We start from the raw sequence: 17399 nt of genomic DNA on the forward strand, positions 1-17399 counted from the left end.
CCTCACATAAGTTTTTCTTTTTTTTACATGATGATGCTGGTCGCGTGGCTTGGGTCCTGGACTGCTCCGTTGGCATGTAGACACTGCTTGGCATCATGTTCTTCATACATGTTATGTCCATTATAATTCTGTTATCTTTTAATGTTGTTTTATGTAAACTGCGTGAACACAACATCCATTGCACGTTGTCCGTCTTAGGACAGATCCCTCCTCTGTTGCTCTCGCTGAGGTTTCTTCCTATTTTTTCTCCCTGTTAAAGGTTTTTTTTTTTTAGGGAGTTGTTGCTTATCCGATGAGAGGGTCTAAAGACAGGCTGTTGTGTTGCTGTTAAGCCCACTGAGGCAAATTTGTAATATTGGGCTATACAAATAAAATTGCTTTGATTTGATATGGTGCCGCTGCTCAGCCTTGCAGCAATTTTTTTCCAGTGGTCACTCCCGGTATTGCATTGAAAAAACCCCACATGACAGCACGGCTGTGTACGAGCCGTTCTCACAGCCTAGAGGTATGATGGGATAACACTAATGCACATATTCAGCGGGCCCCATGTATCCGGAAGTAACCCGGAAGCCAGAAACTTTTTCGGCATATGTGCCAGGCAAGCAATTCTCATCGGAATGAACAGGCGCCATTTTTTAGATCCGGTATCCAGTTCTACTATAATACATCCATGGTCAAGATGGTCCGTCCACCATGACACCAGTCTAAACTCCATCCCCACGATTCAGTCATCAAGCCCCATCCCCTCCAGCCCTTCTCTCCATGTCCTTCACAGTTCAATTTTTGTACTGGCACGCTAGAAAAAATGAGAGGACATATTGTTTGGTCAGTATGAACAGCATTTTATATGGTTACTACACTTTTACCCACATCCCCCCTGTTAAAATGTCTCCCTGCTCACCTCGTCCTTGTCTTCCTCTGCCTGAATTTCCTCCTCACCCTCCGTTTCCTCCTCTGCCTGCTCCTCTGGTTCTTCTTCGGGCTCCTCCTCCACCTAAAGTCAGAATATTTAGTCAATTCAATCAATGAGTCAAACCTTATTCAAATTGCACATTTTCTACATTAAATTGTAATGAAATGTGTTTTGCATGGGAATATGACTTAAAAAGATGAGAAAAACATTTACTGTGAAGTTGCATAAACTGAATCCGATTTTTAAAAAAAAATAAATGATAAAGAACATCACTTGACTATTAGAAGTTTTGCTGAATGTGCCCTGCTTTTAAGAATAATGGAACAAAAGCCTTTTGATTAAAAGAGGGGGTTTGTAACTGGAAGGTTGCTGGCTGGATTGGAGCTGCGGTTTGGAAAAAAAACTACCTCTCTTTAACTATTGCTCTTAAAGTGCCCTTGAGCAAGGCACTTAACTCAGTATTGCTCCATGGTAGCCGCTCATGACTGTGGTTGTAGTGGGACAGCTCCCGGGTATGAATGAGGGCAACTTTATGAAACGCGAAGCGGAATCGACATGCCAATCAAACCTTCCTCAAAAGACAAAACGCCACTCAACTCTGGTGTACTCTGTCTGCCTTCACCTGCTGTCCGCATGCGTATGAACATGTCTGAAATATCTTTAAGTGTTGTGAAATGGTGTTGTGTCATTTCAAGAAGTCCAGATGAGATACCTGTTCCTCAAGATCCACGTTCATGCTGAGTCGGAGCATCCGCTCTATCCGTTCTCCGTAAGCCTTGGTGTCGGACAGCTGGTAGCCGGAGCGCAGGGTGGCCGTCTCAAGCAGGACGACAGCCAGGTCCCCAGCGGTCTGGTCCTCCGCGTCAGTCTGTTGACAGAGAGGTCGAATCCAGCATTAGCATGTAGAAGTATGATTTCCATAAAAAGATGTCAACTTTATAAACTTGAATTCAGTCACACAATTATGTACATAAATGCTGGCTTAAAAAGGATGCTGCATGTAAGGTGGGCCGTTAGATTCAATATTCCATAGGGGGGGTGGATGTCTTCTACGAGAGTAGTTCTCGATCAGGTCCTGGGATCAAACTGACACTGCTGGTTTTCTATTCAACCAGTTATTGAACTACATTCACCAATAGTGATTAGGTCACCTGACTCAACTGGTGAATGTAATGGACTACCTGGCAGAACAGAAAATCAGTAGTACCGGAGGACCCGATTGAGAACCACCACTCTACTGTAACCATGAACAGGTTAGTATAGTGTCATGACTTGTGTTAGCGCATTAGCTTGTTGTCTAATGTTGTTGGCATAAGGGATTCGAACATCTTATCCTGTGTATCAGGTCAAAACATCTTCTGATCAAGCTTTTTAGAAACGCTTACATTTACTCTCTTCAGCATCTCCTTGATGAGAGGATGTTTCGGGTTGATCTCCAAGGTCTTCTTCTGGCCTGCGTAATAACTGTGGGGGGGAAAAGAAAAAATATTAATACTGAAATTCTGTTTGTAAGTGCAAATTAACGTCACCCAAGACTTCACACTTGGAGGCAAGTGTGACAACAGTGCTGGTGTACCTTGTGGAGACGTCTTTTCCTGTCTGGTAGGCCTGTGCCTTCATGATCCTCTCCATGTTTCCTGACCAGCCGTACTGGCTGGCTACCAGAGCGCAGGGGGAATTGGTCAACCTCTGGGACAGCACAGCCTTCTCAATCTAGGGCAAATATAAAAAGGGGGGGGGGGAATCAGCATTCTTCATAGATTAACAGCTGTACATGGTATAGGATGAACTACACAAGCTGATGGTTTCATTCAAAGAAGTTAACAGGAGATGGATCTATGGTGCATCGCTCATGTACACACACTGGTCACCATTTCGTCAAGTAACAATTATAATCAACAACTGATTTCACGAAGTGTGGCAGCCAAAAATCTTGGTGTTACATTGGATCCCAGCCTCTCTCTTGATAAGCATGGTAAAGAAATCACCAAGACTGCCTTTTTTCCCCACTTATGTAACATAGCTAAAATTCGGTCTTTCCTGTCCATGGCTGACACAGACTCCAATACAGGCAACATGGGGATTCGACCTGGCGGATCCCCGTGTTGGTAGGCAATGGAATAGACCGCCACGTCACCCGGACACCTAATTTTACTGTTTTACAATGGTCATCTATTTTGTATTTGATTTTCCCCATTCACTGGCTCTTGATCTAAGGGACCGGTATGATGTCATTTGGTACCACTAACTTCTCTGCCAACTGCCGACTCTTAAGTCACTTGGGACAAAAGCATCAGCCAAATAAACAAATGTAAAACAGACGGTCTCAGACAGACCATGTCTTTCAGGGCCTTCTCCTTCATCCAGGTGGTCAGGGGTTCGAATTCCTTCTCCAGGGCCTCCCTCTTCTCCTTGGCCTTCTCGCTCTCGTCAAACTTCACCCCCTCCTTGGCTACGTTCTGGAAGCGCTTGCCATCGAACTCTGGCAGAGCCTGAATGCAGTACTCATCCACAGGCTCCGTCAGGTAAATCACCTCATAGCCCTTCTTCAGAAGCCTCTCTACGAAGGGGGAGGCCTCGGCCTGGATTTACAGAGAGAGAAAGATGCTAGACTTGGCGAGCTGTGTGATATGAAGACATCATTTCTATTTTGATACAGAATCTCTGGTGTCCAAGCATTGAAATGACCAACATTGTCATATTTTGCACGAAAATTAAAAATTTCAAGCTACACTGCAATTTTTCCATGCGTTAATGAAATGTTCTTGAGTTTATACAGATCAAATTATACCCACCGGGGAGTCAATACACCAAGAAGTGTTATCACTAGATTTTTTTTTACAAGTACAATCAAATTGACAATCATGTATATAGTAAGTAAGTATGTACAATCTTAGATTCAATAAGTTATTTTTCACCTGAGGAAATACAGGTAGTGACATAATTGGGGTGTGTTCAGCAATGCAACCTAGTTAAAATGTTCAACCTATAGAGGGCGCCATTGCAACACCTGCTTCCTGCCCTATGTGACTTAGTGTTTCATTAAAGATGAAGGTTGAAGATGAAGGATGTAAACTTAATCAGACTGCTGAAGGGATGCTCTCACTCCTAGGAAATAATCATAAGTTGAGCCAAAGAGTTCAGGATGGCAACTTGATCCCATCAAAAACGCCATTAAACTCTGTTTTGCCTTTTTTTTTTTTTAATAAAGATTTTGGCATTTTTCGCCTTTGATAGCGATAGTAGAGAGAGAGCGAGAGACATGCAGCAAGGGCCGGATTCTAACCCAGGCCGCTATGGTAAGGACTCAGCCTGATGTGGTACGTGCTCTACCAGGTGAGCCACCGGGGTGCCCCATTAAACATTCTTTGAAGGGATCATGGTGCCATCCTGAACTCAACATATGAAGATTTTTCTCTGATCAGTCACTTTGGATATGAACAGCCAATAAATGCCTGAAATTTAAAGTACACAGTATACACACATTTGTACTTGCATCTCAGTGAGAGTCCCCTCATTGACTCCATTCATTCCCTAGCCCTTAACCATCAGAACTACATGCCTTAACCTGATCCTAAGTCTAACCTTAATCCTAAAATAGACCCTTAAAGGAAGTGAGGACCGGTTTAAAACTCGAATTGGTCGTCACAAAGATTAAAGTACAAGAACACACACCTCCTTCCTGCTGGTGCCAGCCATGAAGTAGATCTTGTCCTGCTTCTCCTTCATGCGCTCCACGTATTGCTCCAGGCTGGTTATGCCCGTCTCACCGTGGGAGGTCTGGAAGCGCAGCAGCTTGGCCAGACGGGTCCGGTTGGAGTGGTCCTCGATCACGCCCAGCTTGATATTGGTGCCGAACTCCTTCCAGAACTTGTCGTTGTAGTGCTCCTCAGCGATCTTCTTGATCATGTCCAGGGTCTTACGGACCAGCTTCTTACGGATGACCTGGATTAATTAACAAGGGGAGGACTTGTCAAGGTATGCTGCAACCGAGTCGAGTAGGGTGGAAATGTAAGGAACTGTCAGATCTTTGTCAGAGACTCGGAAGATATTTTATTCAGAGTCCTCTACAGAACAGCACATGTGGAGCGATTCATCTGCCACGCGTCCAACCAAAACATTAAGCAAATTTGGAGCCAACTTTTGAGAAGTCAGAAAAGTTAAAAATGAGACTCGGGCGAGTTTTCTTTTGCCAAGGCTGGTTAAGATTATTCAAATGAAGAGGACAGCGCTAGCAACAGGGTCCCTTATTGTGAGTGCTGTCCTTTTAATTTGAATGGTCAGTTATCTTTAGGATTCAACAGCCACTGAAACATCACTGCTAACTGGAATTCAACAGGTCTGAAAAGGTTCAGTGTGAAGTTATCTATAAAGATTGAGCATATGGTAGGATAACATCATCAGAAACATTCAAGATAGAAAAGGAGGAGAAGGACTGAAAAGAACCAATTGCCACCAAAGCATAGAAAAAAAAAAGAAAAGCTGATCACTCTTCTCCCACAATCTTTGTGTACATCAAGTTTTTGCCCTTGAGCAAATTAAGTGTATTTTCAATAACTGGCAGCTTTGAAATCTGCACAAAAAAAAAAGCTTGACGTCAGTGTGACCAGTGTCTTGCTAAATGGCACTTCAGCAGAGTGTGGATGCAAATTGAAGGGCGCCTCACCTTCAGCAGCTTGTGTTGCTGAAGAGTTTCTCTTGATACATTCAAAGGAAGGTCATCAGAGTCGACCTGAAAGGACACGGCGAGAAACAGGCTCATATTCAACGAATCCTTATCTTCCAATATTTTAACGTTAAAGAAATGACTAGAAAGCAGTTTAAGATTATGAAAATTACTCACCACACCCTTGACAAAGTTCAGGTATTTTGGCATCATGTCATGGAAGTCGTCAGTGATGAACACTCTACGAACAAATAGCTAGAAAAAAAAAATTTTTAGATTAAAATTGGATATGAAAAAATATGCTCTCCACTCACAGCATTCGGTTAGACAGGGAAGAGTCGGCGGTACCTTGATGAAGTCATTCTTCTTCGTGCCGTATTCGTCAAACAGACCTCTGGGTGCGGAGGCTGGAATGAAGAGGATGGACTTGAAGGTGACTTCACCTTCTGCGGTGAAGTGGATGTGGGCCTGGGGTTCATCAGAGTCCTACAGGAAACAGTTGAAATAGATCAATTATCAGTAGAAAACAAAGTCCCTTTCACCATGATCCGTTTTACATTTGATGCAAGTTTACAAGGACTTTTGACTTCAGTCACAAGAACACATAAGAAATCTAAAGAGAATAACAAGTAAAAAAAGGCAATACAAAAAATTCCACCAGCCCTGGTCACGCGGCTAAACCAACTATGCATATCAGGTTGATATTCTATGCATATTGGAATTATCTGTTAAAATGACATGCGTTAGCCATTATCTGGGGGAGGTTAGCAAGAAGAACAGCGGCCCATGGAGATGAGGGAGACTAGTCAGGTGTCTTGCTAAAGGGCAATTCAGCAGGGTGCATATTTACAGGGGAATGACCATTAATATCCCCGATCAATTTTCAGACTACATTTATAGTTACTGACCTTAAATTAGAGGTCATGATTCTCTGGAAAAGCAAGTTATGCACTACCTTAACCAGTCTACAACTGGACACAAGTTTCATTTATCGATAGTTAAAAGCTGAGGTGCAGCCAAATTAAGGGAACACAGAAGAGAAAGCTCTGGGGTGCAAATTTCAGTCCACAAACTTTACAGAGCAGTCATAAACATGGACTCATTTTGGCCTATCCAGAAACACCAATTATGAGAGCGATTTCCTTTTCCTGTTAACACCTTCATCAGACTCTTGCCGACTTATAAACTTTTTTCTTTGAATTGACATTCTTCCATTTTCTACTCTAGCCTGATTTGTTATGTCCATGTGTTTCTATTAATTGACCATCCCACCAAGTTAAATTGTAAGTGCAAACTGACTTAGGTAACAAATAAGAGCCTTATTATGAGAATTAACAAGACAAAAAGGACACCGACCCTGGCGAAGGTCTTGTAGAAGGCCTTGTACTCATCCTCCTCCACCTCTTTGGCCGGCCGCTGCCAGATCGGTTTGATGTCGTTCATCAGCTCCCAGTCCCACACAGTCTTCTCCACCTTTTAAAAAGATACAAAACACAACAACACACGTTAGAAACACCAACATATGTTCCTTTGCCCCCACTCCCTTAGTCGAGCATATTGATTGTGTAGTTTGAGGGGGACAGAAAACGGCCGCCTGCCTTCTTGGTCTTTGGCTTGTCCTTGTCTTCATCCTCTTCCTCCACCTCAGCCTCCTCCTCTGTGGCATCTTCATCCTTCTTCTCTGCCTCTGCATCCTCCTCCTCAATAGGTTCTTCTACCGTCTCAGTCTGTGGAGACAGGGACACGGATCAAATCCACATCAGCTGACATCTTTGTATGAATGCTTTTCAATAAATCAACATACTGCTTCCCATATGCAGAACTACAGGAAAAGTTTTTCAGAGGACTATGATTTATTAGACAGGCTAGTGGACAGACGTTAAGGGGAACAGTCATGATCTTCAGTATTATCTCATTGCTTTATTTGCTGGAGTATAAGACACCGTTTTTTTTTAAACTCATCTGGCTGGTCCTGATTTATATATTCAAACGCAACTTGTACAATCGAATTTTGTCGGACGAATACACTGCATTTCAACTAAGGCCACTAGATGGCACTGTTTAATATTGAGTCAATTAAAAATACTGTACGCCATATAAATGCGACTTGAGCGACTTGTTTTTGCTTAGTCCAGGAAATATGGTACGTTTCACACTCATAAATATATTGAGCAGTCTTTTGCATCTATGACACGCCGCCACAATTGTTTTAAAAGTGTCTACAACAGGGGTTTTCAAAGTGTGAGGCGCGCCTCCCCTGGGGGGCGCCAGAGAGCTTCAGGTGAGGTGCAGCGTGAGAAAAAAAAACCGTGAAGAAAAAGTAACCGTAAACATCTAGCTAAATTTAGTTAACTTCAGCAATGCTTGGAGCAAAATGGATCGACTTTTAGTAACATTTGAACATGTTTGAAAAAGATGTTTTAAAAAAAATAAAAGATCATCTTCAAAGATATATCATTTATTGTTGAAACCCGTTTTTATACCCGAGTGGAACATTATAGCAGTGTTTCTTAACCGGGGGTCCGCGGACCCCTAGTGGTCCGTGGTGTAATTGCAAGGGGTCCGTGAAAATAAAATATCTTAAAAAAAAAGATCCTATGCTATTAATAGAAATAGGATTATTTTACTCAAATGTGACTGAGACCTTTATCTACCTAAACTATAAAGGGTAACAGGACTTTTTTCTCTAATTACATCTGTTTCACAAGTGTAATTTAATAAGCGATCTCGCTCCCGTTTGCATTGTTAAAAGTTACTGCATAAAAATTCTGTTGTTACATATATCTGAAAGTTACTGAATACATATTCTGTTTTGTTACATATATCTGAAAGTTACTGAATACATATTCTGTTTTGTTACATATATCTGAAAGTTACTGAATACATATTCTGTTTTGTTACATATATCTGAAAGTTACTGCATAAGAATTCTGTTTTGTTAACTATATCTAAGTTACAACTGAAAGCTCTTATTTTTGCCCCAAAGAGTGAATAAATGCTATAATGCAATTTAAAATGCAGTTTCTACCGTTTCTATCAAATTGCAACCCCCCTCCCCCAAGATCAGGTGGAGGGGTCCTCAGGGTAGATCAAAAATACGCAGGGGGTCCAGGACCCCAAAAAGGTTGAGAACCACTGCATTATAGCAACAACAATAATAGTAATAATAGCAATAATGAAGGGGGGGGGGGCGCAGCTGTTTTTATGTTCTCTGAGGGGAGGCTGACTTTCCTACACTTTGAAAACCCCTGGTCTACAACGTAAGTTCTGCAGCCGTTTAATGTAGCGTTATTATTTGCATTCTCTTGTATACAATCTATCAGCAAACCAGGAAGTACATTCACTGTTCGTCCGCCTGTGATGTCACAAGCGGACACAAATTTGGCACTGATTAAGAGACACAGAAGACTGCTCATTATTATGGCTGCTGATGGATACTTATACATAATGATGAAAATCATGACCGTTACCCTTTTAGTATGAGAGAGAGAGACAGAGAGAGACACATACACACACACACACCATGTGGCGGGCTCTCACCTTGCTGCTCCATACGTAGATGGGGAAGTTGATGAACTGGGAATATTTTTTGACAAGCTGCTTGATGGTTTCCAACTCCAAGAAGTCTGACGCCTCTTCCTTCATGACCAAACTGGAGGAAGATACCAATGTGTTAAAGAAAAAAAAAAAAATATATACACTTGTGTTTTATAAAAAACAGCAGCTATTGCTTTAGCTTTTCCAACATCACTGAATTACCATTATATGACAGAATGTGATCCTCAGCAAGAAACTGAACTGGGGCAATCTGAAGATGTTTTGTGATGGTTTTAAGGGCCCTGGGTTTACTGGTCATGCAAGTAACCCAATTTAAGCATCCATAAAAAACGAATACAATGTCGATAAAACAGACCCGGGTCTTCATACTTGAAACAGCTGCCATTTACAACTCACGTGACGGTGGTGCCTCGGCCCAGGGTATCCCCACGGGGGTCCTCGATGACAGAGAACTGGTTGGAGTCGGACTCCCAGATGTGCTGGGTGCCGTTGTTGTGCTTGGACGCCACGATGACCTTGTCGGCCACCAGGAAGGAGGAATAGAAGCCCACGCCGAACTGGCCAATCAGCTCGGTGGTGGACTGCCCCTCCGTCTGCATATCCGTCATCTTGCTGAGGAACTCGCTGGTGCCGGACTTCGCGATGGTGCCTAGGTTCTTTACCAGGTCGTCTTTGGTCATGCCGACGCCGGTGTCAGTAATGTGGAGCATGTTCTTCTCCTTGTCGGCCTGGATAGGGACACAGACAACACGACATTTTACAAAAACATTTTTTTTGCACTATATTTGCAATGCATGCACTAGCAGAATAACATGTGGATGTTTTACCAAGTGCAGCCAAAGGGAAAGGTAAATTGAGATATTGAAAAGGGAAAAATCTATGAATAGATATTGCTATTCTTAGGTAATATTTCCACATGATTTTGTTTTAATTTGTATGAAATACAGATTGAGCAGCAACATTAAAGCTGCATAAATGTGTTACCATGTTAATTATTATTATGTAATGGTTGGGCCGTTTGAGATGCAATGACACATTCATCTCAATTTGCCTATTCTAATGGCTGGTTTACTGGAAAGTACACTGGCAGGAAGTATCGATGTCACACAGGTAGTGATGCGATGTTACATCCCGTCACCCTCAGAAGACAAAAGGCCTGGTGGATGCTACTCCCAATTTGTATGGCAATTTAAAATGTCATCTTTTGTTAATGAAGAACACAAGAAAAAAAAAATCCCGTTCAGTTTGTTTGTGTTGATCCACAGTGCACATGTTTGATGTCCGAGTGCAGTGAAAGACTACGGGGGCAAATTCCCATCACCGACGCTATTGTGGCAAGTTTTCACATGGACATCTGAGGTCAACGTTAATGATGCGCTGCATATTATGGAGTCGGGTTCATAGCCATTAAGCATCATCTACCACATGAGCCAAAGGGGCAATTGTTTGCCGTCTACTTCCGTAATGATAAACAGGCGATACTGCAGCTGTGCCATTTGCAATGCAAATGCAACAATCTATAATCTCAGAACCAAGTTTCACTTCTGAACTCCATGTGTCTCTTCAGGTGCAGTGACGCAGTTCGGATGCATTCGCTGCAAACCAGTTTTATGATGGGTGGTTTCAGCACACTGCATGAACCATTGACCCCTTTTGGGTTTGCCACGTGTCTAAAATTCAGAATTTGTCCATCACGTCCTATGTACAGATGACAGATATTAAGGGGCGGTCACGTACACGACGGGCCCCAGGAGCAGAACAACGCCTCAAACTAAAAGTCACGTTGACCCACCTTGATTTTAACAGTCAGCTCCTCGTTACCAGCAAGCGCGTCGTCATTGGTTAGAGAAAGCAACCGGATCTTATCCAGGGCGTCGGAAGCGTTGGAGATCAGTTCCCTCAGGAAGATCTGGAAATGCACAAACATTAGTAAAATGGGCCGGTAAACAAGATTTCTGGATTACACGGTAAAACAAGTTTGAAAAGGGGTTTCTGATTCATGAAAGATTTGGCCACACAAGCACACAATGCACGAGGCAATAACCTACACGGCGATCGCAGCAAGCTGACAGTTACTGAGAATGTTCACAAAGGGCAGAAGCAAATATGCCTTATGTATTTGCTACTTTTTTAATTTTAATCCCCCCCCCCCCAATTGTACCTGGCCAATCACCCTGCTCTCTGGGCTGACCCGGTCCCAGCTTCACCCCCTCTGCCGATTCAGGGAGGGCTGCAGACTACCACATGCCTCCTTCGATACATGTGGAGTCACCAGCCGCTTCTTTTCACCTGAAAGTGAGGAGTTTCGCCAGGGGGACGTAGCATGTGGGAGGATCACACTATCCCCCTCCCCCCTGAACAGGCGCCTTGACTGACCAGAGGAGGCGCTAGTGCAGCGACCAGGACACATACCCACACCCGGCTTCCCACCCGCAGACACAGCCAATTCTGTCAGTAGGGACGCCCGACCAAGCCAGAGGTAACACAGGGATTTGAACCGGCGATCCCCGTGTTGGTAGGCATTGGAATAGACCGCTACGCTACCCGGACACCCGTATTTGCTACTTTTCTAAGTGTAATTTTTTAGCCCGTTTTAGCTTTGTACCCGTTAATTCACGTCAGTGAAGCGTCCAGGTAGAAATTGCACACACGCCCTTTCAACACAACAGGTGAAGCATGTTTTGGTTGGGGGTACGCACCTCTTTGTTCTTATACAGAGAGTTGATGATCAGCTTCATCATTCTGTTCACTTCAGCTTGGAAGGCGTGCTTTTCCGATTTCTCCCGGATCTCCTTTATCTGAGCCGCATTCAGGCCGTCCAGTTGGATGGCTTCCTCTTCCCTGGAAAGAAGGGAAAAAAAAAAAAAAAGGAATGTCTATTAATAACACTAATCTTTAATTTGGTTGGAAAGAGTTCACACCCCCCCCCCCCCCAAAAAAAATCCTGTTTGAACAAAACCCCTCTTTTGCTTCAATACAAGTGCCAAACACCGTTTTCCTTCTCCATCCATCCACTATCCAAACCGCTTATCCTGCTCTGAGGGTCGCGGGGATGCTGGAGCCTATCCCAGCAGTCTTTGGGCGGCTGGCGGGGAGAGGACACCCTGGACAGGCCGCCAGGCCACCACAGGGCCAACAAACACACACATTCACAACTAGGGACAATTTAGTACGGCCAATTCACTTGACCTACATGTCTTTGGACTGTGGGAGGAACCGGAGCCCCCGGAGGAAACCCACGCAGACACGGGGAGAACATGCAAACTCCACACAGAGGACGACCCGGGATGACCCCCAAGGTTGGACTGCCCCGGGGCTTGAACCCAGGTCCTTCTTGCTTGTTTTCCTTCTCATTCTCCTTATTGCATTTGATCTTTTCTGATTGTACATAAAGACCGATTTGGCAACACTAATGAAACATTCACACCTTTACAGCATTTTGAATTGGAAAACCCCCCAAAATGGAAAAAAAAAACAACATTCGAGGACAGGAACAAACAAGGTGAATCAAGATAAAAATTTTTTTTAAAAAAAACACAGGGGGGGAGAGAACCCATCGAACTTCAGTAGGGAGAGCTTCAGGGTGTTAAGTTATAATGTTGCTGCTACCGTACCAGCTAATCTTACGCTGTTTTTACATGAATACAACCCTGCATAAAGTGGTTTGTGTGTCTGGAAGCAGCCTGCATGCGAAGGACTCGCCCTGTGGGATTTACATAAGATCAGATCCAAGATACCATTCTGTTTGAGGTTAGGCCTAAGTATGCAAGAGCCCTTGGATTCAACTTCACTACTGGCAGTCTAATTTTTGCCTTATCAGCAAACAGGAATGCTTAATATAACAGAACTGATGTCATTTTCTGAATCTATACCTTGTAATTAACCACACACGACTGGAAAAATGTCTCGAGTTCATATACTACATGGCATGTGTGTTTTCCAGGGGAGGACACTGACCTCTGGACAATTTCATCATCCGTTCGGGACCCGTCTCTGCTTTTGCCCAGGTCTTCATCCACCGTCCCATCAATGTCGGGCTCGTCCTCTGCTCTGACCGACGCTGGTGATGAGACCACACAGATCAGCCCCAAACCAACACACTTTGCATTCAACACATTGCAAGGCCTTGTTAATTTTACTTAGTTATTCTTATCAAAATAAGCAGAACATCCTCAAGAAGGACAACTACTATAGTGTCTTGAGAATATCTAGAAAACAGTGTGCAAGAATCTAATTTGCATATTGAGAAATATCAAATGAGTCAAGGGACTCATGACAACCATCCCCACACAGAGTGAAACAAATAATATTAACTCCACAGCGGGGAAGAACTTGCAAGCCCTCTCTCCATGCAGGTCATGGCACCGTTTCATAGAGGAGGTGAATCACTAATTGTGTTACTGTGTCCACACGTCACATGCATTCACACAAAAAGGTTCAAACCAAACCGAGATATCCTCAATCTGAAACAAGCGATACCTTGTCTGACTAAATGAATTACAGTGTTTCAAAAAGACAGTATGTTGAGTCCTTGGCTGCTAAAAAGGACAAGACTTTTAAACACTGCACCGCCCCCCCCCCCCCCCCAGATTCTCCAGGTACTGAGATCAACTTCAAGCAATGCAATGTTTCATTCATTCATTCTCAAAAGTGAACAAAAGAAGTTCAAAGGAAACCCAATTTGACAGCTACATTTAAAGAGCAATTTAAACTCCCATGTAGCCATGTGTTCGACAGGAAACATTTAATGGCGACACGTCTTCATCCCAATTTAAGATGGTCAGTCAAGGAAGCCTATGGGGGCTCCGACCCACACAAAAAAAGGGAAGTTGGGATGCATTAAGGAATACCGTGCACCATTCCCGTTTACACCACAAGCACAATCGCACCCTCTTAAAAGGTGGAACGACGCTATATGACGTAATAAACCCGCGACTGGGCCCCTTTTCTATACATTATGACGCGAGCGCCAAATCAGTTCTGCGGAGGCGTTCGCATACGCACGAAGTATGAAAACCCGCTACTTACTGAATGCCAGAAGAGCGCAAAGCAGCCCCAGTATCCACAACCGCTTCATGATGGCTGAAGAATAGTCCGGCTAAACGCTAATAACTCCCCCTGGCTACGCGACTACACCCACGACCCAGCTGCGAGGACTGCGTGCGGCGTACTGTGGGCGACTGGATGAATGGGAGGCTGCTTTATCGAATCCCGTTTCCGGAGGCGGGGCTCTAACCGTCGGCCCAATCGCTACTCCCCACGCACCACAAGGAACCAATGGCAGCGCGTCCGGTGCCAGCTGTCGTCCAATTGGGAACTTACATGTTCAAGCCTCGCACGGTCAGTTCGTGGCTACACACTATTGGTCGATAAACATGTTAAACACACGCCGGCATTAAATATCACGTCGACCTGAAGCACGAGAGAGGTGTGCTGGCAAATGTTGTATCATCTATAGGATACGTACCCCACACCCGTGAGTCCCTTGGTTGTGATATAAGGGTTTTTGGTGGGGAGTTGACAAATATACGCATGGGATAGATGGACGTATATATACATACATACAGATGGGCGACAAATCAAAGGAAAAACCTGAATACTTGACCCCTACAGTGAGAGGGGTCTTGGGGCTCTTATGCTGTTGGGGGGGGGGGCATTTTCCTGGCATGATTTGGGTCCACTTGGAGGGAAGGGTCACCGCAAATCAATAAAGTTACACTGAGCAGTCACCTTTATCCTATGATGAAACATCTCTATCCTGATGGGAGGGGTCTCTTCCAGGATGACAATGCCCCCATCCACAGGGCACGAGGGGGTCACTGAATGGTTTGACGAGGAGGAAAATGATGTAAGCCATATGCTGTGGCCTTCACAGCATATGGTTTACATCTATGGGATTTTTTTGGACCGGTGTGTCAGACAGCGCTCTCCACCGTCATCATCAAAACACCAAATGAGGGAATATGTTTTGGAGGAATTGTGTGCCATCCCTCCAGCAGAGTTCAGAGACTTGTAGAATCTACGACAAGGAGCAACGAAGCTGTTCTGGTGGACCAACACCTTACTAAGACACTTTATGTAGGCTTTCATTTGTCACCCGTCTGTACGTAGGCTAGATACATACATAGATTTGAAATTTTTTGCCACAGCCTGTGCATCGGAACGTCACCTCCGAACATCAAAATACAACAAATTCGTCACAACAGAATACAAGTTCATCTTCACACACACACACACACATAGAGAGAGAGAGAGAGAGAGAGCGAGAGAGAGAGAGAGAGAGAGAGAGAGAGAGAGAGAGAGAGAGAGAGAGAGAGACATACATGTACTGTATACACCTCCATAACGTGATGAGACCTGTGAATCCTAACCCTCTTTGTGACCCCAGGTAGCATCCAGATGTGGGCCACTTCAGGCAATGATGCAGCACTGATGGCCTTCTTCTGGCCCTGACAACATGGATGTGAGCCTGAACTGGCCCACATGTATAATAGCAAATATGGCCCAAATACGCCAAATCAAATGTGGGCCTTTTTTGGCAAAGATGCGGTGCTCTCGGCAACATGTAATCTGGATGTGACCCTGAAGTGGCCCGTGTGGTCAATGTTGAATATGGCCCAAATATCACAATATGGGCCACCTTTGACAAACATGTGGCACACGCGGCATTGCTATGGCCCAGATTTTGGTAAACAGGAGCGGACCGCCCAAGTGCCATCATTCCACGCGGTATGTGGGCCGGATGAGAGTGTCAGTGTGGGACGGGTCCGGGCCACAGCTCTCTTTGTTATGATGACCTTTCTCCAAGGCGCCAGTCAAACTGTATTTCCTCTCTCATACTGTTGGACAGGACGCCTGGACAGAGACAACAGGCCTCCCCCATACCTTCATCCACTGGGTTGGAAAGACTCTGCAGAATCTGAAACTTGGAAAAAATTAAGGTTTTCCATGCAAGGGTCACACGATACTCGTCGTTCGCCTTGTTTCTATTTACATCGTTGTCGTGCTATGTTTTATTTCTTTGTCGCATCGTCCCTTTTAATCGCCTTGACGGGTATTGTTTGCGACGTTAATGCGTATTACGGCCCGGTCTGTGACGCGTCGCCTTGCCTTCTACGCATCACTATGGAAACCAAGACGCGCACCGGAAATAAATGCCATCAGATCGTGTTTTGTGGAGGACGAGTGAAGTCAAGTCAAATGTAATTTGCAGAGCACTAAATAAAACCCAGTCCCCCCCCGGGGCTTCACAGTCACATTACATCCACCAACAGGTAAAAACAGATTGGGCACCAATGTACGATGACCCCTATCCCCCTATCCCTACAACCTCGATTCAGAAAAAAAACTCCACATAAAAACAAATGAGAACCCTCAGGAAGAGCATCAGAGGGGCCATCTTCCACACACACAAAACACACAACATACACGATATACACTTAACGCACATTATACAAACACAATATATAAACTTTCCTCTCTCTTGTGGCTAAATGGTTCAAATGAGCAAATAACTAGGTCTTGCTCATGAGCACCAGATCACGTTATAGGCGCAGATTTCAGTGGGAATGACCTTTGGGCTCTGCTGCAATGTCCCCCACATATATTCTATGAAATGCACAAAATAACACAGATTTGACTGCATAACACGTTTTCCTCCCCTCTCATTTACGCTGCCATCTGTTTCTCTTTGCCAGCCTCTCCTCTGTGCGTGTCTGTCTCTCTCTTACCTGCCTTGTCTGTCCAAAATGCTGACAGGTGACGCCTGAGAGGAAGACCTCTTAATCAGCGTTTCCCCACAGTGAGCGCTATTGCCCTCTAGTGGTCATTATAAGTATTGCGTGTGGGCCACAAGAATGTTTTTTTTTCCTGTGATTAAAACCTTTTTATCCTCTAAATATCACTTTTGAAATGATACATTTCAAAACAAATATCACAAAATGTGTTTTCTGCAGGAAAGAGTCATAACTGTTTCATTTCAAAGTCCCGTAACGCACAGGAAATGTGATCGTTAGCACAAATACGGAAAAAAGCATGTGGAATATGGATGTATCTACAGGTCCTTTGTGGCTTGCAGGATTACATGGCTGTGAATTGCTCATTTGCATTTGCAATTTTTTTTTAATACTTCACTCCGTCGATAGACTCGAACAGAGATAATGAAAGGGGCCGGTGGCTATGACTCCTGATTTCTGAGTGGGATTTTTTTTTTTTAATTTCGCTCGTTAATTATCTCCAAAACTCCTCCTCTCCCTCCACGAC

At 44.2% G+C, this 17399-nt stretch overlaps 1 protein-coding gene across 1 annotated transcript; it reads right to left on the reverse strand.

Moving 5' to 3' along the window:
* Positions 1–11: 11 nt before the first annotated feature.
* Positions 12–14321, reverse strand: hsp90b1 (heat shock protein 90, beta (grp94), member 1). Its single transcript, XM_056277920.1, has 18 exons — positions 14166–14321; positions 13095–13197; positions 11837–11978; positions 10930–11046; positions 9534–9865; positions 9120–9231; positions 7178–7306; positions 6936–7052; positions 5928–6065; positions 5757–5834; positions 5580–5645; positions 4589–4858; positions 3250–3495; positions 2490–2626; positions 2299–2377; positions 1626–1781; positions 902–994; positions 12–796 (listed from the first exon to the last, which is right to left on the reverse strand). Exons 1-18 carry the CDS (start codon positions 14212–14214, stop codon positions 770–772), a joined length of 2391 nt encoding a protein of 796 aa, XP_056133895.1. The 5' UTR covers positions 14215–14321; the 3' UTR covers positions 12–769.
* Positions 14322–17399: the final 3078 nt, after the last annotated feature.

This window comes from Lampris incognitus, chromosome 3 (assembly GCF_029633865.1).
Source record: "Lampris incognitus isolate fLamInc1 chromosome 3, fLamInc1.hap2, whole genome shotgun sequence".
NCBI classification, from domain to species: Eukaryota; Metazoa; Chordata; class Actinopteri; order Lampriformes; family Lampridae; genus Lampris; species Lampris incognitus.